Below are 23,029 nucleotides of genomic sequence, written 5' to 3'. Positions count from 1 at the left end.
GCTCAGGGAGTCTGTTGGAGCTGGTGCTGCATTCAGAGGCCTGTGGGCCAGAATAAAGCTCTGGATCCAAACCCTCCATCAGAACCGACTCCTTTCCTTCACCATCACCTTAAAGCTTCTCCACAGAGGGAAACCTGAGGAGCAGCCCCTGTTATGGGGGGAAGCTCCATCCTGCAGCCCTCAGAGCTCCTGCAGGCCTGGACTTGTCCCCGCATGCCCAACTGCAGCACCCAGCCAGCCAGAAGTGTCTCAGGGTGAAACACCGCACACCCAGCCAGCCAAAAGTGTCTGTGGGGTGAAACACCACACACCCAGCCAGCCAAAAGTGTCTGTGGGGTGAAACACCACACACACAATTAGCCAAAAGTATCTCTAAGGGTGAAACACCACACACCCAGCCAGCCCAAAGTGTCTGTGGGGTGAAATCACCACAGTTGCCGCTATTTGGTTCAGCACCAAGGGCCAGACAAGCTCAGGCACATCCCATCCAGCCATATTGGTAATATTCCAACAGTGAACAGAGTTTTCCAGACTTGCCTCTCGGGACGTGGGCTTCCCGCGGAAGAACTCGTGGTTGAGGGAGCTGTGGGGAGGGTTGAAGCGTGCCTGCAGGAACACGCAGCCGTTGGCGATGGCCTCCAGCGGGGCCGGGCCCTCGTAGGGGAACCCAAAGCCAATGAAGAGCTGCAAGGCACAAACACAGTGCTGCTGAGTTGTGGGAACCCAGGACATCCTCCTGAGCAGCCAAGACCCCTGCCAGGGGGCTCAGAGACCCTGGCACAGAGCACAAAACACCTGTGGGTTTGATTATGACCCATGGAGCAAGTTACCAACCTCAGATGAAGATCTGCAAGCCATGACAGTTAAGTAGAATAATAGTGAATTTATCATGGGGTGAAAAGGTAGATTTTGGGGTTTTCTAGAATGGTGTTCAGGGGGCAAGATGGAGGGATCTGGGCATGTCCAGCCTTTCTCCTTCTTCTTCTTGGCCTCCATCTTCTGCTGTGATGTTGGCACTTACAAATTGGTTTAGAGTAGAAGCTCACTGTCTAACATAGGTGATAGGTATTGGAAAGTAATTGTAAACATTGTATATGTAGTTTTTTGTATAAAGACATAACACTGCCCTGAGGGCAGGCAGAGTGCCTGGAACTGTCCTGATGAAGGACCTCAGCAGGACAGGAGAAAATATTTTATAGATAAAGAACCTTGAGACCAAGAACTGAAGAGCTCTGACTCCTTCTTCAAGCACCGGGCTGGGAAAAGAGACTTTCTAACGTATCTCAGAATCATTCTGACCAGCGAGAGGCCATGAGACTGAGTGGTTTTCCCCACAGGGAAACCTCCCAGATAAACCCACCAACATCCCCTCCCCTCTCTGCTGCTCTGCTCCTGCACACCAACTCTCTAAAGGGGTTCAACAAGTTATGCTGAAAATTCCCCCTTTTCACAGAATTCATAGAATGACCAGGTTGGAAGAGACCTTCAAGATCATCAAGTGCAACCCAGCCCCAGCACCTTAACTAAACCCTGGCACCCAGTGCCACATCCAGGCTTTGTTAAACACACCCAGGGATGGGGACTCCACCACCTCCCCGGGCAGCCATTCCAGAACTTTATCACTCTTTCTGTGAAAAACATTTTCCCTGATATCCAACCTGTATTTCCCTTGGCACAGCTTGAGGCTGTGTCCTCTGGTTCTGTCAGTGTTGCCTGGAGAAAGAGCCCAGCCCCAGCTGAGCACAGGCACCTTTCAGGAACTGTGCAGAGTGATAAGGTCACCCCTGAGTCTCCTTTTTCCAGGATGCATGACCCCACTCCATCAACCACAGCCCACTTTGCACAGCCATGGCGTTTCCAGGAGCTGCAAGATCCCCCATGGTGGTTACAGCCATCACTTTGGCTCTGCATGGAACAACATTGCTTTGCCACAGCTGTTTGGGCTGGTAAATCAGGAATATTTCCCCCAGGCAGCAGCTGAAGGCAACAGGGATGTGCCCACACCCACACACTGCAAGAATCTGGTTTATTTTTATCACAGCTATAAGGTGAAAAAAAAACCAAAAACAAAACCCACCCCACTCAGCAATAAATGAATTAATAAGGAAACTTTGCACTCTGCCTGTGGACCCCTGGACAGTCTGCAAGGAGAAACTCCTCAGACACATCTTGATCTGAAATGTGCTCTGCTTGGCTCCTGCCTAATTATCCTTCGAGGTTAATTATCCCAGCTGGGAGTGCCTGCAGGCCTGGGAGGGGCACAGGTAATGGGGGACAGGCTCCTGGGACGGCCTCACCCACCTTTGCCTTCCTCAGCAGCTGCTGGAACTCGTGCTGGGGCAGCAGCCCGTGGTTCTTGACAAATGCTGGCACCTCAGGTGGCCTCTGTGTCTCATAGTAAACAGTGCCATGGATCTCCATGTACTTGTTGAGGATGGCCAGGAACTTCTCCTTGCCCTGGGGAGGAAGGCAGACATGTGAACTACACCAAAGGATGGGTCTGACCTCCTCCCCATGGTTATGGAGGGGGGTTAACTCTCAAACTGCTGTGCCAGAGCACCTGCCATGCTTCAGGCAGACCCACAGCAGTGCAAAATCCCCACCTGTCCCTCTTCATTTCTTGGAAACACATCCTGGACTGCCCCAGGCTCCTGGAGAGCCCCAATGGCTGCAGGATCCATCACTCTGATCATCAGGTTCCTGCCTCCCCTGTCCCCTCCAAGGGCAGCTTCCACTCTGGAGCTGCTGAATTAAAGGCTTCAGAGGGCTCAGAAGGAACCTGAGCTTGCTAATAGCCTCTTATTCCAAGTAACAAGTTCCAAGGATTTTCTCATTCAGATTTAATCCCGTTTCACTACCTGGAAAATGAAAGGGGTCATCAATTTTCTTCTCTTAGAGGCCTCCCTCCTTTTGCTCCAAAGCAGCCTTTCTTTTTAACAATTTCTTTACTGGAGAGTTTTTTTGCTTGTAAAAACCACAAAGGGCCCATCCTTTGGATTCTGGATTTTCCAGTGCTGCAACGGCCCCAAAAGAGCAAAGACCAGGGGGAATAAGGAGTTCTAAATGGGGAATTTGAGAAAACTCTGTATGTTGCCTTAAAACCTCTTTAAATGCTGAATTTCTGCCCTCAGCCATGGATCTCAGGAATCCTCCAAGGCTCTAAGGCTTTCCCAGCTTATTAAAACTTCAGCTCCTATTGTGAGCCAGAGGCAAGGAGTTCAGAGGGGTAGGAAATGAGAAATAAAGGGAAGGGAGGTTTAATGAAATGTTTCTAAATGTCAAAAACATCCTGCTCTGGAGAGGGTGTTTGGTCCAAGGCTGGTAAATGAGCACCTGGCTCCAGAAGATGGAGGTGCTCTGTGCCTTTCTAGACCTCAAAATCACTCAAAATAAGGAAAAACTCCTCTATTCCCTTTTTTATTCCATGGAGTGTACAAGATGGGAAGGAAAGGCCAATTAGCTTGGCCTCAAGGAGCCCCAGCCTCTTCAACCAGCAATAAATGACCCCAACTATGCAGTTTGGGGGAAAAACTGATGTTGTTTGTGAGTTCTGACTCAAAACAGCAAATGCCTGTAGCACCCTGGGTGGAGGGAAATGTCCATTCTGGGGTTTGAACTCTCTTTAGTGCCTTCCCAAATTACCTTCACTAAGCTCCAAGGAAACTTCTGGATAAAAAAGGGCAGCGGAATGGTAGAAAAATAAGACAAGATGTTGCAGTTCTCCTAAAATGAGATTTAGTGGGTTTCAGTAGGGCTTTTAGGGAGCTCCAAACCAGGCAGAGGCAGGGGGGATTTGTTCTCAGACCTGGGCAGGGATGGAAACCCCACAAACACCAGCAAAGAGGAGACAGCCTGGCTGGATCCTGGCTCACCACAAGCATCCCTGCTAATTAGCAGCTGCTAATCAGGAAAGCTGGGAAGGGGAGGAGGTACAGCCCCCACTGCATCAACCCACATCAATCCCAACAGCTCCAGAGGACCCAGCCCACGTCAAGGCAAAGTCGAGTCTGACAGAAACCTTTTCTCTCCCGAGAAGAGGAGCAGAGGCAAAGCCCAGCAGCAGCTGGTGTGGTACAGTACCTGCAACTGGAGCAGCCCCAGGCAGTGCACAGAGGGAAAAATAGAAATAAATCAACAATGAGGCAATGCAAATTAGCTCCTTTTTACAGTCCTGGAAGGAAAAGCAGCTTGCTAGCTCTGGATAAGGTGGGGGGAGCATGCACGGCCCCTCTGGAGATGCAGGGGGGTGTTTTTGGTGGGTCCCCACCCCTCTCCCCCAGGTGTTCCAGGCTCAGGGAGCACAACCCCTTTTCACAGAGTGCTTGAAAGCAGACACAAACTATCCCCATCATAATGCAGCAATCACTGCAATTAATTAGTGGCAATCATTATAGCTAATTACATAAAATCATCAATATGAAATCCTCAGCCTCAGAGCCTGCTGGGAGAAAGCACCACCCAGAGCAAGGAGCAGGGAATGGTGTCCCACCAGCCTCTCCCTGTTTGTGGGAGGCTCTGGATGTGTCCCATCACTCCCCCAGGAACCAGGACAAGCATGGTTCTCCACAAACACACCCAGATCTGCACCTCCACAGCTCAGGGTGAGATCCAGAGGCTGGGGCTGCCTCCCAGCCCTGCCTGTGCCTACCCCTGCCTGCCTGGCTTGTCCCCAGCAGCCCAAGGACACCCACCTTCCAGATGCTGGCCTCCTTGCCATACACCACAGCCATGCTGCTGACTTTGTTGGCCTTGATGAGCTGCTTCTCAGTCTGGTTGAGCTCCTCTGACACAAAGCCCATGAAGGAGTTGTCAGGAGTGTGAGCTGTGGGCACCAAGGGGAGGAGACAGATGGCTGAAGAGATGTTTTTTGGGATGTCCCCAGGGGTGGGGATACAGCCTGAGATGAGCTTGGCTACAGAGCCTCGCTGGAGGAAAATGGAGCTTGAATCCCCACCCAAGCAGCTCATGAAATCCAGGCTTCAGAACCCACTCGAGCTGCTCTTCACACAGTGAGGTGTTTTTAGGCTGCCAGAGGGGCTTCACACAGCCGGAAAAATGGAATGCTCGAGTCACCCAGCACCCCCCCTTTTTCTTCCTCTCTCTCTATCCTGCATCTCCTTTCCAACCCTTCTGTCCCATTTACTGTGGGCACTCAATTAAGGTGCATTCATTTTGATTGATACTGAAATCCCCTCTGTGTAGTTTTTGCACTGTGAGATCAGTAAACCAACCACCATGACCTGTAGCAGGCCCTGAACCTGCAAGGGCTCCCTGGCAGTCAGCAGCCTAAGACAGGAAATGCCAAGTCATGGTGACTGTGCTAGAAGCCCCTGTTCTGCCTTTGGACCCCTGCTTATCTCCCTCTAAGACTATAGGTCACTTTCCTTTAACCCTTGCTATTGGACCATTTGCAAAACCCCTGAATCCTATATAAAGAGCTGCTTTTGGCCAGCTTGGGCAGAAGAGCTTGTCACAGACATCTTTTATGGAAAATCCTTTCCTTAGGATTTTTTCTCCTGAGAAGCTGGGAGGCCTCAGGAACAAAATGTAAACAATGATTATCTGCTGCTGTGGAATGCAACAGGTGCATCTGTGATTGGTCTCATGTTGGTTTTTCCTAATTAATGGCCAAGCTGGCTCAGACTCTCTGTCTGAGACACGAGTCTTTGTTATCATTCTTTCTTTTGCTATTCTTAGCTATCCTTCTGATGAAACCCTTTCTTCTATTTGTTTAGTTTAGTTTTAATATAATATATATCATAAAATAATAAATCAAGCCTTCTGAGACATGGAGTCAGATCCTCATCTCTTCCCTCATCCTGGGACCCCAACGGCATCACACCCATTTGTACAAGCAGATTGTGTCAAGCCCCTGTTGCAGGCAGCCACGCCAGGCTCCAGCACTCACGGAACATGGTCATGAACTGGCTGGGCTGCAGGTTCCAGTAGCCCCAGTTGGTGCGGTAGCCGCGCAGCGTGGCGTACTCCTCGTGGTTGTAGGCTGGCTCTGTCCCAAAGGTGTCAATGACCCGGACACGGCACCTGCGGGGCACACACCCCCTGAGCACACCTGCTGTCCCCAGGAACCCCATCTGCACCCCAAAGAGAGTGAGAGGAATGAGGGGTTTGTCTTTACAAACAAGCTGTGGGTCTGCTGGTACATAAAACCAGCACTGAGAGGTAAAATAAACAATGGCGAGGATTGCACTGATTGATGAATGGAAAAAGATATTTGCTTTTACAAATAAACTGTAGGTTTGTTGATAAATGAAGTTGGATATTGAAAGATGAAAGAAACAATGGGGGAAAACCATAAATTCCATAAGAATTAAAAACTAAAAGGGAGTGTTACACATTATCATGCCAGCAGGAGAACCCACAGTGTGAGGGGCAGGGGCTGCAGGAGGGGAGCAGAGATGCAGCTCATTGCTCCTGAAGCTGCTGGCCATGGATCCCAAGTGAGAGTAATAGTGGATTTTTCTTTACAAACCAGCTATGGGTCTGCTGGTACATAAAACCAGCACTGAGAAATAAAAAAAACAACAGGAAGGATTCCATTGATTGATGAATGGAAAAAGATATTTGCTTTTACAAATGAACTGCAGGTTTGTTGATAAATGAAATTGGATATTGAAAGATGAAAGAAACAAAACCATAATTCCATAAGAATAAAAAAAAAACAACATAAATTCCATAAGAATTAAAAACTAAAAGGGAGTGTTACACATTAGCGTGGAATCTTGGGTATCAGGCATTTCAGGAAATCTGTACCTCTCAAGTACCTCAGCCAATGGGGAAAGAGAGAAGGGAAATGTGGCCAGGAAATTGGGGTAAAAAGGAGGCTGCATCCTGCAAAAATTAGACAGACCCCAGGGGAATGTCCTATGGCCTCTCCCTTTATTTGAATAAAGTAAAAGGACTCCTCTGTCTCCGTTTTGGACATAAACCTCTGGCATTTCTGGATTAATTTTCCTGACAAAGGGTGCAGCAGCATCCCAAGGAGCCCTTCCCAGCACTGCTCCCTCCTTGCAGGACAATTTCCCTTTGCAGGACCCTCAGCTCCCCAGCAGATGAATTTCCCAAAAGTTTATTATTAATGCCTTTCCCAATATCCTGGGAATGCTGAGGCAGGCACTACCAGCACAAGGCTGAGGAGAGAAGAGGAACAACAAGCAAGGGAAGAGCGAAACAAGCTGAATTCAAAAGCAAATGCATTTATAATAAAAGCAATAACAGAGCTTGTCATTTTTCTCTCTAATAAAATTGTGTAGGATAGTGGAAGAGATGGGAAAAAAATGTAATAAATAGCTGGTCTATCAGCACTAAATTAAATCGCAGATTTTCCAGGCTGGTGATGTACCAGGGGATGATGACATTTGTCTTGATGTTCAAGGAGCCAGGGATAGGGCTCCTTACAAATTCCCAAGGCTCACCCTCCCCTGGCTGCAGGAATGGAATGGAAGCACATATCAACACACTGCAGGCACATGCAGGGTTTGGTCTTTCCTCCAACTCTCTCTCTTTTATTGAGGTTTTATCCTAAATACCTGAGGCTCAGAATGCCTCATGCTGTGGCAGCAGGGGGCACAGCAAGGCACCAGGCAGGCAAAAATCAAAGATAAAATCAAAAGGTCTGGCTCCTTGGGTGGGTCATTAATCTTTGCTTGTTAATTAATGAAATGGAGATGAAGAGCAGGCTTTGCTTACCTGTATTTCTTAAAGGAGAGCCCCATGTGCTGCTTCATCTGCTGGAGGCCATGGTAGTCGGTGTAAATCAGGTCGAAAGGCAGAGGACTGGTCAGGGGGCAGTTCCCCCGTCCTGGAGGTACCCCTAAGTGACTGGGGAGAAGCAGGAGGGATCAGCCCCCAGCACAAACACTCCTTTCCCTGCTGAGCCATCAAACAGCTCCTCTTTGATGGAGGGGGAGGCAGATGGTTCTCCTCGCCCCAGTTTTTATTTCCCAGGCCAAAGATCGGGAGAGTCCTGGTCCCTCCCCATCTTTGCAGCTGCTCCAGGTGAGCTCCTGCTCCTCCCAGATGGACTGTGAGGCACAGCATCCCCAGCCAGGGCTCTCCAGCATCCCAGTCCCCACACACCCTCCCTTGGACCACTCTTGTTGAAGACACCAGATTTCATTTACTTTCATTGCAGTCACACCAGTGACAGACTTGTAAAGCCACATCTTTCCTCTCCTCTCTGCCTGCAAGGTTCCCAGCTGAGCCTAAAGCTCCCTGTTCCCAGCTCCACATCCCTGGAATGTCTCTCTTATTCCACTCCTTCCCCACCACATCCCAGAGCACTCTCAGCTTTCTCCTTGACTCTGCTGGCAATGCCTGTCCTTGGATGCTGGGCACATTTCATTCATATTTCTCACTTTTGGTCCCATTTATGAAATAATTCCATAAAACAGGGGGCAGCTGGGCCCTGGGTCTCACTCAGAGGGCTTCCAGCCAGTTCCTTACAAACAGCCACACTCAGCCCCTCTGCCCTCCTCCAGCGGATAAAATGCACTATGAAAATCCAGATAAACTCAACTGACAGTAATCTCTTTATCAAGACCATCAGTTACCTCGCTGCCAGAGCAAGATGTGATTAATCCAGCAAGATACAGGGCTGCTAAACCTGTGGTGTGTCTCGTTCTATTTCCAATTACCTCTGTGAACTGATGAATCCCTCTCTCCAAAGCTGTTCCACCAAGTGTACCACTGATGTCAGCCTGACAGCCCATCTGCTTGTCTGGACCATATTTCCTCCTTCTCAGGAAAAAAAAAAAAACCCTGTGACACCTTCCAGCTTCAGCAGGTTTGTCAAAAATCCATGTTGCTTGTACTTGTGATTTCCCAGTGCTAGTTTGCTCAGAGGCTGATTCACTCCGCAGTTTTAATGCTCCTGTATTTTGTTTTTCCTCCTAAAGATGATAATTCCTCATCCTCCTAACTTCATTCACACCCAAAAAGCAGAATTATCCTTATGGAAAACCAAACTGCTGAGCTGCTTTGGTCCACCCAGGCTGTCTCACTCCCACCACACAGTTGTCCCATTCCGTTCTCAGTCCTTCCAACAAGGCTGAGGAATTCCTGGTTTATTTCACAAATCTGAGCTCAGACACTGTGAAATCTCACCCTTAGCTCCTGCCTGCCAGGACGTCTGTCTTTGTTTTCTTCTGGCTTCTTCACTTACTCCAAACCTCTATTTGGAGATGGGAATTTATCCCAGCCATGCCTGTAGGTATTTTCTCTTCTTTAAGGAATAAAAGTTCTGGTCAGGCTTTACACTCCCAGGCTTTGAATCTTTCCTTCTTTGTGAGCTCTCTTACTGGTTCTCTCAATTTCTCAGCATTTTCCCGTCTGAACCTGACAATTCCCTTTCCAGCCCTACCTGGGGTCTATGTGTTCCTCAGCTGAAGCTTAAATGGACCCATGGCCCCACGGTCCATCCTCTGAGGAGCACTTCCATAAGGTCCTCAGCCCTTGTCAAGCCCTTCAGCATTTCACCTTTCAATCCCATGGCTGCTTCCAGGGGGAATTGATGACTTTCCCATCCAGGGAAAACCAAGGGACACAACTGTCACAAGGATTTGTTCTCCACAGAAGGAGAAGGAGCCACACAGAGCCAGAAATTTGTTTACCATAAGAAATACGATAAAGGGCTCTTGGTTGGCTCCTGACCACACCTCCCTCCTCTTCTGAACCTGACCTGGTGGAAGATGCCCTTGCTCATTGCAGGGGTTTGGACCAGAACACCTTTAAAAGGTCCCTCTGAACGCAGACTTTTCTATGATTCTAATGCGGCTCCAAGCCCTTGAGCACTGAGAATCAAGATCCTTCGTCCAGCCCCATCCTCAACCTGACCCAGTTCAGGGTCACCCCAAACTCCTGACCATGACAGGGACTCCAGAAAATGTGTAAATGTGGAACAACCTCGCTGGCCAAAGCTGGAAAAACAGAGAATTTCAATTTAAGACAAAGAGCTGCTTTTGTAGCTGCTTCATTGCTCTTGTCAGAAAGAATCTCAGCATCAGCTCAGGGCAGCCTGGCCGGGGATGCCGCAGGGGGAACAGGTTGCAGTTTTGTCACTTTTATGCACAATTTTACACGACAGGACTGGTTGGGAAGATGGCAGGAATAGAAAGGCTCTCACCTCCCACAGCCACCTCGGTACAATAAATAGGGCACCAAGGAGACTCAGTCTCCAGAGAAGGCTGAAGGGGAATTTTTAAGCCAGGATTTTGTAGAGATGGAATTCTAAACAACACATTTGCTCACACAGTGCTGCTTTTTCCTCAGTCATCAGACAAACAGTGATTTACACTAACCTGCACTGTGGTGGAACCAATCCATAAAGCTTGTATTTAACTAAAAATCCCCAAACCATTACACTGTGCTTGCAGCACACACCATCCTCTAGCTGGTACATGTCACACAAGCCACTGCACTACAAAATAATCTGTAATTTAAGGAAGCCCTAACCAAGCTTGACGAGGGGCTGCAGGAGGCAGCAATTAGTGTAACATACTGAAGCCTCCAAAAAAGTTCCCACCAGTTGGGAAGAGCAGGTCTGACTCTCCCAGCTCCCATCAGCGCCACAATCTGCCACACATCCCCTCTCCAGGTGCTCAGGACTTGCCACATCCATTTATACTCCCTGTGCCATCGCTGCGTGGCTGGAATAGCTCTGAGAGCAGGAGCAGTGCTTTAAGCAGAACATCTCTCCATTTACCCCCCTTATCCTCCCTAAACACTTTATAACCACTGATTTTAATATTCCACTCATGCAAATCCAGCCTGCACCTCTGAGATGGGGGCGGGGGGGAGAAATTTTTTTTTTTTTTTTATTCCTCCTTATTTAAACATTCTTTATTCAGGCTTTCATCATTTGCCAGTTAAGTCAACTAATTTTCTACTAAACCCAATTTCACTCATGGTTGGAGTGCAATTTCCCTGATTTTTCCTCGTGCCATGTACTATTAATGGCGCTTGAAATTACGCAAATAAAATTGATGAGCGCAAATGCCGCCTTTGCCGCCAGCACAGCCTGGGGATCTGCTGGGGAAACCTCCCCTCCCAGACCAGCCATGGGTGGTGACCAGCTCAGCACCTCTGGCTGGTGATCCAGGGCTTTGTCCCATCCCAAATCCTGGATCAGCTGAGCCCTGGCTCCTCTCTGGGAGGGAGCAGCCGGAGCGGCTCTGATCCAAGCGGATGCCGAGCTCGCCTCTCCGCCAGCTGCCTCCACCAGCTGTGCCTACTCCAGAATAAATCTCCAGCAGCTTCTTGTCCTGCTATTTTCCTCTCAGAGGTACTTTAATCAGCCAGGGGACCGTCCCCTCCCTGGGCATGGTGCAGGCGCTCTGGAGTCAGATGACTGTAGGGTTATCTTTGCATCCCATTGACCTATTTTCAAATTAACCCAACGTTTCTTTCTGCACTATCACTCCTGGTGCTGAGAAGTCCAGGACTAAATGGATCTCATGGGCATCTCCTGGCAGCCTGGGCCAATATTTTGTATTATGTTTAATTGCATCTTCTCTGCCCACATCTGTGCCATCAGCAAGGCTGAGAACAGAGCAGGGATCCTGTTCTCACTGCTCCCTCAGCTACAAGAGCCCAGCAGGCACAGGGATGTTATCCAGGGATTAAAGGTGCCAGAGCCAGGCCTGAGCAGCTCCCAGGGGTCTGTGACAACCCCATCACAACCAACAAGTGCAAATCTAAGCCCACAAAATGAATATCCTACCACCTGCCTTCTGCCCTCAGCTCTCTCCCTGCTGGAATGAACACTCACTGGAAATTAGGATTTCCAGCCAATTTCAGCAGCTGAAATGGTTTCACTTTTGCAAAGTACACCTGGACTGTTTCTCTGGTCCATCATTGATCTTGTATGACACAGCCCTACCCATCCAGGGAGGAAGTTCAGTAATCCTTTTATTTATTTCCAAGACCTGGAGATGCACAGGACGGTGCCAGAACAAACACTTCTTTCTGGTCAGAGACTCAGCAAATATGAAGGAACTTCCCAGGAAAGGAGAAATCAATACTTGGATTCCTGCAGGGAGCAGCAGAAACTGAGCACTCACGTGCTGGTAGTGCCTGGGCAGATGTGGGACAGATGGACTGTTCTCCTGCTGTCCCAGCTGCTCCAGCAGCTCCCAAAAAAGGAAGAAATCCTTTTTTTGGAGGACAAGACCTCTGCTCTGTGAGGGTGGTGAGGGCCTGGCAGAGGCTGCCCAGAGAAGCTGTGGCTGCCCCATCCATGGGAGAGCCCAAAGCCAGGTTGGACTCGAGCACCAGGAGCACCTGGTAAAGGCTGAAGGTTCCTCCCCAGTGGTGCAGAGCTGATCAATCCACAGCTTTTCCCCGCAGCTCCATCAGGATCACATGGAATCAGCCACTTCTGGCTGTTTCCACAAGCAGTTCCTTTCTCTCCCACACAACAGCAGGACTGGTTTTGCCAGCTGGCAAGGGGAGTGAAGCCAGAGCCTGGGCATGGCGCAGGTTTTCATGTGAACAGATGTGAGACAGAAAGATGGCTTTAATCTGCCAGGAGACAATCAGAAATGTGCTTTCTGGACATGGTGTTTCCATCTGAACAGCCCTTTTTGCAGCCTGAGCACACCTCAGTGAGCACAGAAAGAGCAGGAAAATCACAGCTCTCGCTGAATGCCAGGCACTGAGAGGAGATGGGGCAGTGGGAGCAGAGCCAAAGCCCACTACAGCTCCAAGGCTCCATCCTCCCCACCCCAGCACAGGGAGGGTGGTTCAGCACCCAACATGCTGGCCACAGAAGGAAAGGGCTGCCAGCACAGGGTACAGGCACGTGCTGCAAACCCAGCGCTTTGCCAGGACTAGAATTAAGAGTCCAGAACTTGACACAGGAGCAATTAAGCTCCAAGAATGCTTTGTAAAGCTCTGACCCCAAGAGGCATCAAATCCCATTTTCTTCGACTTTCTGTCCTGCTTTATGAGCAGTTAATTTCGAGGGGACCATTGAGAAAATCACCTTTCAGTGCTTTTCTGAACTCCCCAGCAGCTCACAGCTCTGCAGCCCCTTCTCCCCCAGCCTCTTCCTTAGCTCCAGAAAAGCAGCTGGACATGCCAAGATGACCACTCCCATGGCTCAAGGATGAGGGTAGGAGCTGGAGCATCCAGGAGTGCCCCTTGTGCTGCTCCTCCCAGGGAAAAAGGCCGAGAGGATCCTTCCTGCCTGACCCCAGGGCATGGGTTTATTAAAGCTTTTTTTGTGGGCACAGCCGTTGTTCCAAAGTGCTGCTTGTAATTTTCCACCATCTACTCATGAGCTGCCTCATTAACAACCCAGCTCAGAGCTTTCAGGCACTTCCCACTCCTCCCCTAGCAAGCAAGCAACAACACCAACACTGGCCTGGATTCTCACCTCCCTGAAAGCACTTTTGGGCTACCAACACAGCACCAGGGATCTTCAGCATGAATCAAGTGTTGCTGTTCAGATTTGGGGTTCTGCTTCTTCCCTCCCTGCTTCAAGACAAGGCTCAAAATGCTGCTGGCTGCCCACCCAGCACAAATCTCAGAGAGAAAACAGCTCCTGGCTCCCTGCTCTCTGCAGTTAATTTTCCTTCTGGGAAGATGCACACAGAAATCCAGAATGGTTTGGGTTGGGAGGGAACATATAACCCTGTGATTCACCCCTTTACCTCTCCAGAGGCACCAGAAGCAGGTCACAAATTCACTGGGAGTTCAAAGGAGAATAAACGCCTGCACTTAGCTCAACTACAGGAGAAAAAATAGCCCCTGGGTAGGACTCGGCAGTGGAATTCACAGATCTTTAAAGTCTGTAGTGGGTAAAACATAACCCAAATAAACTGGCCCTGAAAAACCAATCTGTGATCTCAGACCCCACAGGGACATTTGGACAGTGCTGAGCTGAGCTGGGGATGAAGCCTGCAGATTCCCTGAGCTCCTTATCTTTGTTCCAGATTAACATCGGTCCCTGAACCAGAGGAAGAAGCATTTGACACCCCTGGCCCTCACTGCTGGGCAGGGAGAGGTGCCCAGCACACACATGGGTGTCACACTCCCAACATGTTTTCACCCCCAGCCCTCCATCACCAGCTTTTTTGACCAGGGCCTTACTTCTCCTCCTTCATCTTCTTGATCCTCAGCATTCCTGACCCACTCCAGACCACCTCCAGGCACTGCTGCATTGCAATCAATACAGATGCTAATCATGAACAGCTCTGATAACCACTGGCTGAAGTGTATGCAGGCAAATCTTCCAGTGATCCCTTGCCAATGATCAATACACGCAGAAAAATCAGCTCAGAAATTTGAAGGGACAAAAAAAAAAAAAAAATCCAAACCAGGAGAGAGGTTAATCTGTGCTGAATAATTTATGGTCTCCAGTGAAGGCTTTGCTGGGCTGGAGCAGCCACAGCTCCCAGCCATGAAAAGAGCAGGGTTTGCCAAAGAAAAATGCACAAGGATGGAGTCAACGTTTCGCACTCCTGGAGCAAAATATCCCCAAACCCACCTTAACACTGCACAAGCAAAATATCCCCAAACCCATCCCAACACTGCTCAAGGTCAGCAAGAGACAGCCAGGATGGGAGAGGACAGATTCAGGCTCAGTGTACAGAGGTGCAAAGCTTTGCTGCTTCAAGGGGGTGCAGGGGACAGGAGGGGTAAGGAATCATAGTGCCTGGGTTGCCACTTCCCCAGGGACAGGGATTTGGCTTTGCTGTATCCCCCAGCCCAGCTCCAGCCCTTTGTGCATCTCTGGCTCTCTGCAACCCCTGCCCAAAGCTGTGGCTGCAGGTAAAACGCCTCCAGGCTGTAAGGAAGAGCTCAAGATTAACTCTTAGCACACCTCAGGACTAATTACTCACGTTAAGCTAAGCCTCCCACTTGCTCCTGGTCACAAAAGCTTTTCCCAGCTCTCCTCAGAGGCAGCAGCCCAGCAGCAGGGATGTCACTGACAGATCTGCAGGATCCAGCACCAGGATTGCTGGCACCACTCATTCCTCTGCCCCCTGTGACACCCACATTAACCCATCTCCTGACGGGCTGCACAAAGATGCCAATGGTGGCACTCCAAGCGCTGGGCTTGGTCTCCAAAGGGACAGAGGGGATGTGGTTACATCCCAGCTCCTGCCTGCACTGACCCCAGCCCACTGAGAGGAATAGTGGATTTGTCTTTACAAACAAGCTGTGGGTCTGCTGGTAGCTAAAAGCAACACTGGGAGATCAAAGGAACAATGGGAAGGATTTCATTGATTGATGAATGGAAAAATATATTTGCCTTTACAAATAAACTGCAGGTTTGCAGATAAATGAAATTAGATGTTGAAAGATGAAAGAAACAATGGGGAAGAAAACTCTAAATTCCGTAAGAATTAAAAATTAAAAGGGAGAGTTGTACATTAGAGGGGAATCTCTGGTATCAGGTGTATTGGGAAGTCTGAACCTCTCAAGTACCTCAGCCAATGGGGAAAGAGAAAAGGGAAATGTGGGAAATTGGGGTAAAAAGGGAGGCTGTGTCCTCCAAAAATCTGAGATTCCAGGGGAATGCCCCATGGCCTCTCTCTTTATTCAAATACAGTCAAAGGACTCCTCTGCCTCCTTTTTGCACATAAACCTCTGGTGTTTGTGGATTTATTTTTCTAACACCATCAACATGAAAGTGAGCACTCAGTGTGGGTGTCCAGCATTTAAAACATCACCAAAGGCAGGCACAGGACATGTGTTTGGGGAGGTGGGGACATTTTCTGGGACACTGAGAAGAGCAAGATGTGCAGCCCCAGCCCAGCTCGCTCACTTCCCATCTCAGCTACCGAGGGGAAGAGATGGAGCTGCCATTCCCAGGAGTCCCAAGGGACACATCCAAATCTGCATCAGGGGAGCTCTCATCACTGAGAAGTGACGTGGAAGCTCCCAGGCTTCTGGCAAAGGCAAAATACTCCAGGCAGCAGGGCAGCTCTCACCAGAGTCACTCACAGAGGGAAATGGGTGCTGCAAAAGCTCCCCGCCTCCCTAAACAACCACCGTGAGGTTTGTCATTATAAAACACAAACAAGAACCACACAACAACAGCAACACAGCCCTCCTAGCCATTAACTCCTTTCATCCTTGACTACACGGGTATTATTTAGCATGTCACTCCCGCCTCTTGGAGGAGATGCAGCCTCTTGCATTAGGACCGGGATTTTTTTAAAGTTAATTAGTTAGGAGCTAATTCCATCCATTAATTCTGAATGCTGCAAGGGCTGGGTTGGGGGGTTTTGTTGTTTTTCTCCAGGATTGTTGGGGTTTTTTCACTCCCTTTTCAGCATGGCTCATTATGTGGCTGATGCTGGCTTAGCATCTCCTAAAGCCTGCCCAGTCCCCGAGGCAGCTCGAGGCTCTTCTTGATTTATAACCCATCTAATTTGCAATTTCCTTGGTTCTTGCCCTCTGATCAGGAGGAGAACAAACCTTATGAGGTGACAGAAGGCAGCAGTGTCAGCCCAGTAATAACAGAGAGGAACATCAGCAGAGAGGAACAGGGCCCACTCTTAGCTTCTCCCTCTTTTTCCATCTAATATTGGTTTCTCTTGGAGACTGCCATCCTGTGTTGCCCCATGTCAGAAAGAGACAATCCCTTTGTGGGAAGTGCCTCCAGCAGCAGCAAATCCCCCCACAGGTCCCCAGGTCACCCCCAGCACCTCCTGAGGGGGAAGGGAAGGGAAGGGAAGGGAAGGGAAGGGAAGGGAAGGGAAGGGAAGGGAAGGGAAGGGAAGGGAAGGGAAGGGAAGGGAAGGGAAGGGAAGGGAAGGGAAGGGAAGGGAAGGGAAGGGAAGGGAAGGGAAGGGAAGGGAAGGGAAGGGAAGGGAAGGGAAGGGAAGGGAAGGGAAGGGAAGGGAAGGGAAGGGAAGGGAAGGGAAGGGAAGGGAAGGGAAGGGAAGGGAAGGGAAGGGAAGGGAAGGGAAGGGCTGCTCAACCACTAGCAAAGCCCCAGGGGTTGAGTGCAGCCATGCATGGTGGGAAGAGCCAGTGACCTGCAGGACATCTGCATCCTGCAGCCACCTGGCCACCAGCCCAGCAGGGAGCATCCCTGGGGAATGGGCCGGCAAAGGGAGCTTTCCCATGGCCAGCTCCAGGCAGGTGTCAGGGGACACAGGTGATGCTGTGTGCTGGCAGCAGGAACCATTCTGCTCAGATCAAGCACTGAAGCCACAGGGCAGAGCCCTGCTCCAGGTATGTCCACATCAGCTCCATGCAAAGCATCACCATCAGTCCTTCCCACTTTCCAGGGATGCAGAAGGATGGGATCTCCCCTAGCCACAACACTGGTGGTGCAGCACAGCACCAGCGCTGTCTGAGATGCAGGTGGGCAAAGAGCCTCCCCCAGCCTTCTCAGACCTGCTGCTTCCACCCAAGACCTTGATGCCATCCAGCACTCACCTCTGCAGCTCCTTCAGGGAGACTGTGACCCTCAGGCTGTGTCCCAGCATGAAGAGGGCAGCCAGGATGTCAGCCCACTGCACCATCTCACCCAGAGGGCCTCCCTTCAGCACCCGTGGGCTGAAAACATCCCCTGACTCCTCTGTCAGGAAGCCAATATGGACAAGGATCTGCAGAGACAAGGAGAGGGGTCAGCACTGGGGAAAGGGACAATCTGGGTTTTCCAGCCCAGAATGACTTATGGTCCCTGATTCCCTCCAGCTCCTTTGCAGGCTGTCATTACTCAGAGAGCTCAGTCAGGTGTGCAGACAAATGAGCCATGTCCAATAAGCACAGACCCAATGGCCAGAGCTTGGCCCTTTGACTGCCACTCTGTGTCCTGGGGCCTGGCTTATGCTCTCCATGTAGATCACAGTCTGAACCATGGGCTGGAGCTGAATTTCCCTGCACACAGGGGCCAAAGGCACAACAGAAACACCAACAGGAGGGCCAGGAACCTCAGCTTATCCTCAGAGGAGACCTGTCACACTCCAATGGCAGCCAGACACCATCTCCAGCCACCAGGACCCATTTCCAAAATCCACCCCACTGCTCAGCAACACCAGTCCTGCCACATCCCAAATGCCTGTGGAGTCATGTTCACAAACAACAGACCAACCCTACAGACCCACATGTGGCATTCACATTCTCTGGAAAAAATCCCTTTGCCCAGGATTTTTCTCCTGGGAAGCTGAGAAGCCTCAGAGAAAAGGAAAACAATTCTTATCTCATTTGCTTCTCCTGTGCTGTGCTCATGTGGAATGTGTTTGGAGATTGTTTACCCACAGGTGATTGTTTTATTGGATTCTGGTGTGAGTTGTTTTCACTCTTTGGCCAATCAGGGCCAAGCTGTGTTGGGACTCTGGAGAGAGTCACGAGTTTTCATTATTAACTTTTAATTATATCTAATACTAAAAAGATATCCTATATCTTTATACTTATAAAAGTGTCTTTTCTGTATTCTTTAGTATAGGAGAGTATGTAGTGTTTACTTGGAATGTGTTTGGAGATTGTTTACCCACAGGTGATTGTTTCATTGGACTCTGCTGTGAGTTATTTTCACTCTTTGGCCAATCAGGGCCAAGCTGTGTCAGGACTCTGGAAACAGTCACAAGTTTTCATTATTATCTTTTTAGCCTTCTGTAAGTATCCTTTCTGTATTCTTTAGTATACCATAGTTTAGTATTCTTTAATATAATATAGTATCATAAAATAATAAATTGGCCTTCTGAGAACTTGGAGTCAGATCCATCATTCCTCCCTTCATCAGGGCACCCTGTAAACACAATACCCACACGCTCCCATAAATTAATTTCCCTCCCAGCTGGGTTCAGCTGCCCCGAGTGTCCCCGTACGTTTTTCTGGTCCCGCTGCCGTCCCGCCAGCCTCTGCTCGAGGCGCCGCGCCGCGCGCAGCCACTGCTGGGCCAGGTGCCGGATCCTCTTCTTCATGAAGCTCAGGGACTCCTTGCCCGTGCCAATGAGCTCCAGCAGGCGAGCCAGGTCCCTCCGGAATGCTGCCTAGGGAAGGAGCACGCTCTGCACGGTGAGTGTAGGGAAAGAGGAGCCAGAGGAGCCCCTGGGCTGCCCCGCGGCCTGGGGGAGGTTTGTCTATCTCAGCAGAGTTGATCTGAGCCCTTCCTGCTCCCCTGGAGCCGTGGCAGCTCCTCCACTTCATGCCCCAAATCCCAGAGGGATCCCACTGAACACAGGGTTCCTCATGAGAATCCAGATTCCTCAGGAGAGGAAAGGCATGAATGTGTTGGAGTGTGATCAGAGGCATGAATGATCTCTGCTGTGGAGAGAGCCTGAGGGAGCTGGGGGTGTCCAGCCTGGACAAGAGAAGGCTCCAGACACATCTTCTTGCAACCTTTCTGTACTTACAGGGACTTATAAAAAGAGAGGGACAGAATTTTTAGCAGGGCCTGTAAGAGCCAAAATGAGGGATGCAGGACTCCAGGCTGCTCTCCAAAATGCAGTTTATTGTATCCAGGATGTCACAGCAGTCCAGGGTCATGGGTGACAGAGCTGTGCCTACAGCTTTCAGCTCCAGCTGCAGGCAGGCCTGGAGACCCTTTGGTTTTGGTTACAATGCATTACAGACTTTTCTTTGCTGAGCATCTTAATACAGTAGAACCAATCTATACCTTAACTTTTATCTATAGCCTATCATAACTACTATAATTACCATATTCATGTTACCATTCTCCAATCACTAGAAGTTAGTACATTACAGTTTAAGCTAGAAGGTTTTTTTCAGTTTTCTTGCAGTGGAAAATTCTGAAACCTTTTTTCTACTTACAGCTTTGCTGCCTTGTTTGCCTGTGCTATCTTGCTGCTTGGTACAAACATCTTCTTGTTTGAGGTGGGTTTATCCTTTGCTCTAAGTCATAAAAACCCCTTCTAACCAACATACCCTTTGCCTCCTTGGTTATCCAGCAAGACTGGCTTCTTCTATATCAAAACTTGCTTCCATCTCTATTCCTTCATCAGATTCTACATTTAAAAATCTTCCTGCTAAGCACACATATCTGTGAGACTTCCTTGTCAAACTTTCATCCTTCCCAACAAGGGCTTGTTGCAACAGGACAAGGAGTGATGGCTTTAAACTGAGAGAGCTGACTCAGAATAAATATAAAGAGGAAACTTTTCATGGTGAGGGTGGTAAAACACTGGCACAGGTTGCAAAGAGAGGTGGTGGATGCTCCATCCCTTGCAACACTCAAGGCCGGGTCGGGCAGGCCTTGGAACAACATGTTCTACTGCAAGGTTCCCTGCCCACAGAGACCCCTTCCAACCCCAGCCACCCTGTGAATGTGTGAAAACCCACATCAGGCATCATGGCCCTGCTGAACCTGAGTATTTATTTCTGCTGATGCCTCCCCACAAAGCCCCTGGCCCAGCAGAGGCCGGGCTGGGCCCACCTTACCTGCGCACGTGGCGCTGGCGGCGGTGAGGGCACGGCAACCGTGTGGTTCCTCCAGGGCAGGGGGGGACAGAACCACTCAACCTCGCTGAGGTAGATGAGGAAGGAGCACTCGGTGCCATCCACACCAAAGAAAGCATAGCAGGGGTCAGAGGTCCAGCGGGCCCTCATCCACTGCAAAGGGCACAGAAACACGTGAAGCCCATGGAGGAGGTGTGCCAGCCCTGCCAGCTGCCCCTGCTGTGAAAAACCTCTGTTCTCCATCCCCTTTCTCTGTCTGGGAGATAAAAATGAAAGGCAGAGGGTGGAAAAGGGCTGCAAACCCAGCCCCAGTGGCACAGGGCTGGTGTTCACCCACTCGGGGCCTCCAGGGAATTTGGGGCAGAGGAAGAGCCAGGGAGGTTTGCTGGGGCTCCCTGGGTTTCTTGCACTGGTTCCAGCCTTCCCTGGGGGCACAGCCATTAATCCGCAGGAAATGATGCACCACAGGGATTCTTGTGGCTGGCTTTGCTGGGGAGCTGCTGATCTCTTCGCCCCCGGAGCAGCAGGGCAGCAGACAGATCTGCCAGCAGTCCCCAGGGATGATTTCACACAGAGAATAACCAGGGACCAGAGCAGCGATTTATCATCCCCCACAACGGCTCTTGCCAGCCTCTTCCTAATTCAACTACAAAAACAAATCTGCTCAGGGACAGTTTGCTGTGTGTGTAAAGCACAGCAATCACCAGGAGGGGAGATGGGATTACAGCCTTCCACAATTGCATTACATCCTGAATTTACTGAAGTCGTGGAAGGAAAGGATGGCTAACACCCCTGGAAGTGAAAAATCCACATCACTTTCTTGTACCCCCCATGTCATTCTCTTGTACCATTCAACATCTTTCCAGGGAGACTGGGCCCTGCAGAAGCCTGAGCTTGAAGCAGGTTGGCAAGAGGAGGCAAAAGGGCAATACTTTTAATTAGTTGATATAAATATGCTCTCTGACAAAGCCATCATGCTCTGGGCCAAGTGCCAGGCTGCATTCCAGTATGAGGAGCAGGCTGGGTCAGGCAGGACGGATTGAGATGGAGGTTCTGGCCACTTCAACAAGGTGCTGCTCTGGGCACTGCTGGGCTTATTCACCAGGGAATGCTCCAGATATTCAGAGGTGATGTGGCAGAGCTTCCTCCTCGCTGTGTTTCTGGCATTGAACACACAGACTGCAGGCAGGGAGGGCTGCAGGCAGAGGTGGGCCCACAGCTGATTCTGCTGCAGCCTGTGGCTTCAAGGCTTTGTACCTCTCCAGCTAAAGGTACACGTGGTGAGGGTATTACTTGGGGAAAACAATCCCATTTCTGTAGCAAAGCTGCCAGAGAAGGTTGGACACCTCCCTTGTGTTTTCTCATCAAAGCACAACCCTGCTTTGCTTTCCACACCTTTGGGTCTGCTCGTCCTCCTTCAATGGGCTGCACCTTTCCAATATTAACAAACATTTTATCCTGGAAATCATCCCATTCCCCACTGCCCTTCCCAGTTTAACCCCCAGGGTCACTGCTTTGGGCCCTTCCATCCCAGCTGGAGACCCTATCCCAGACAGGGAACCCCAACTCACCTCCACCTTCCCAGCACAGTCGGGGTACTTGGGGTCCCTGGGCACCTCACACTGATCCCTCCTGCCTTCTATCCCTGTAGAGAGACAATTTGGGCATGGGGAGAGCTGGAGTGTGACAGAGGAGCAGCCAGAAATGCTGTGAGGAGAATGGGATGGGATGGGATGGGATGGGATGGGATGGGATGGGATGGGATGGGATGGGATGGGATGGGACAGGGCTGGCAGCCCCCAAGCATGTTCACTGGTGCCACAGCTGGGCTGGCAGACAGCCCTATCCCACTGGATGGAGCAGAACATCAAGATGTGAAGCATCTTCAGCATCCCTCCCAAATCAGGGAAGAAACAGAGGAAACCACCCTGCTTCAATGCAGGGAATGTTCTCCTTCCCTAAATCTCAGCAGATCCATTTCCAGCATTTTCCTGTGCCCTCTGCCTGGTCCAGACCCCAAATTCCACCCATCCCCACTCTTGTAAGCAGGCTGCAGGAACTAGGGAAGCACTTGACAGCCTTTTATGCTGTAAACTTGCAATAAAAACTGTCCTGCTGAGCTGCTGGAAGAAGACTCAGCCCCCAGGGTGAGTTCCAGAATAAGCCATAAAGTGGTTAAAATGGCATCAGGATCATTTCTCCCTCCATGGCTGGGCCAATAAAAGCCACCAGCCCTCCTCTAAGCCCTCCTTTGCTCATAATTGAAAAGCATGAGGTGCAAGAGGCAGTGAAAGGATCTTCAGCCTAAACCCCAATAACCACACAAGCATGTGGGGAAGCATCTGCAGAGCCCAGCTGCCCTCCCAGCAGTGACACAGGGGGATGGGAATGTCTCTCCTGCTGCTGAATCCCAGCCCCTGTGAATTTGGATCCAAACCACCAAATTTTTCTATCCAGGGGCTTGTGCACTGCTCGTCACCTTTAATTTTGCATTTAATTCTTCAGCATTTATTCCTGACAGCCATTCAGATTTGTCACGCACGAGTTTCCCAAGGAAGGCAGCCTCAAGATCAGCCTCCATTTCTGGGATTTTTACCAAATTTGTCATGGTTGGACCTTCCCATGGGCA

At 50.0% G+C, this 23,029-nt stretch overlaps 1 protein-coding gene across 1 annotated transcript in view; it reads right to left on the bottom strand.

The window, feature by feature from the left end:
* Nucleotides 1-23,029, bottom strand: part of MGAT5B (alpha-1,6-mannosylglycoprotein 6-beta-N-acetylglucosaminyltransferase B) — an 81,109-nt gene that overhangs the window by 12,969 nt on the left and 45,111 nt on the right. The window contains exons 5-13 of the mRNA XM_058817352.1: nucleotides 21,972-22,045; nucleotides 20,383-20,553; nucleotides 18,810-18,974; nucleotides 17,416-17,585; nucleotides 7,708-7,839; nucleotides 5,909-6,042; nucleotides 4,692-4,822; nucleotides 2,302-2,457; nucleotides 538-684 (exon numbers count right to left, since the gene is read on the bottom strand). Coding sequence (XP_058673335.1) covers nucleotides 538-684; nucleotides 2,302-2,457; nucleotides 4,692-4,822; nucleotides 5,909-6,042; nucleotides 7,708-7,839; nucleotides 17,416-17,585; nucleotides 18,810-18,974; nucleotides 20,383-20,553; nucleotides 21,972-22,045 — 1,280 coding nt within the window. The remainder of the gene's footprint in view (nucleotides 1-537; nucleotides 685-2,301; nucleotides 2,458-4,691; nucleotides 4,823-5,908; nucleotides 6,043-7,707; nucleotides 7,840-17,415; nucleotides 17,586-18,809; nucleotides 18,975-20,382; nucleotides 20,554-21,971; nucleotides 22,046-23,029) is intronic.

This window comes from Ammospiza caudacuta, chromosome 19 (genome assembly GCF_027887145.1).
Source record: "Ammospiza caudacuta isolate bAmmCau1 chromosome 19, bAmmCau1.pri, whole genome shotgun sequence".
NCBI lineage: Eukaryota > Metazoa > Chordata > Aves > Passeriformes > Passerellidae > Ammospiza > Ammospiza caudacuta.
Note: the sequence above shows the minus strand (reverse complement) of the source record. Positions and strands in the feature narration are given on the sequence as shown.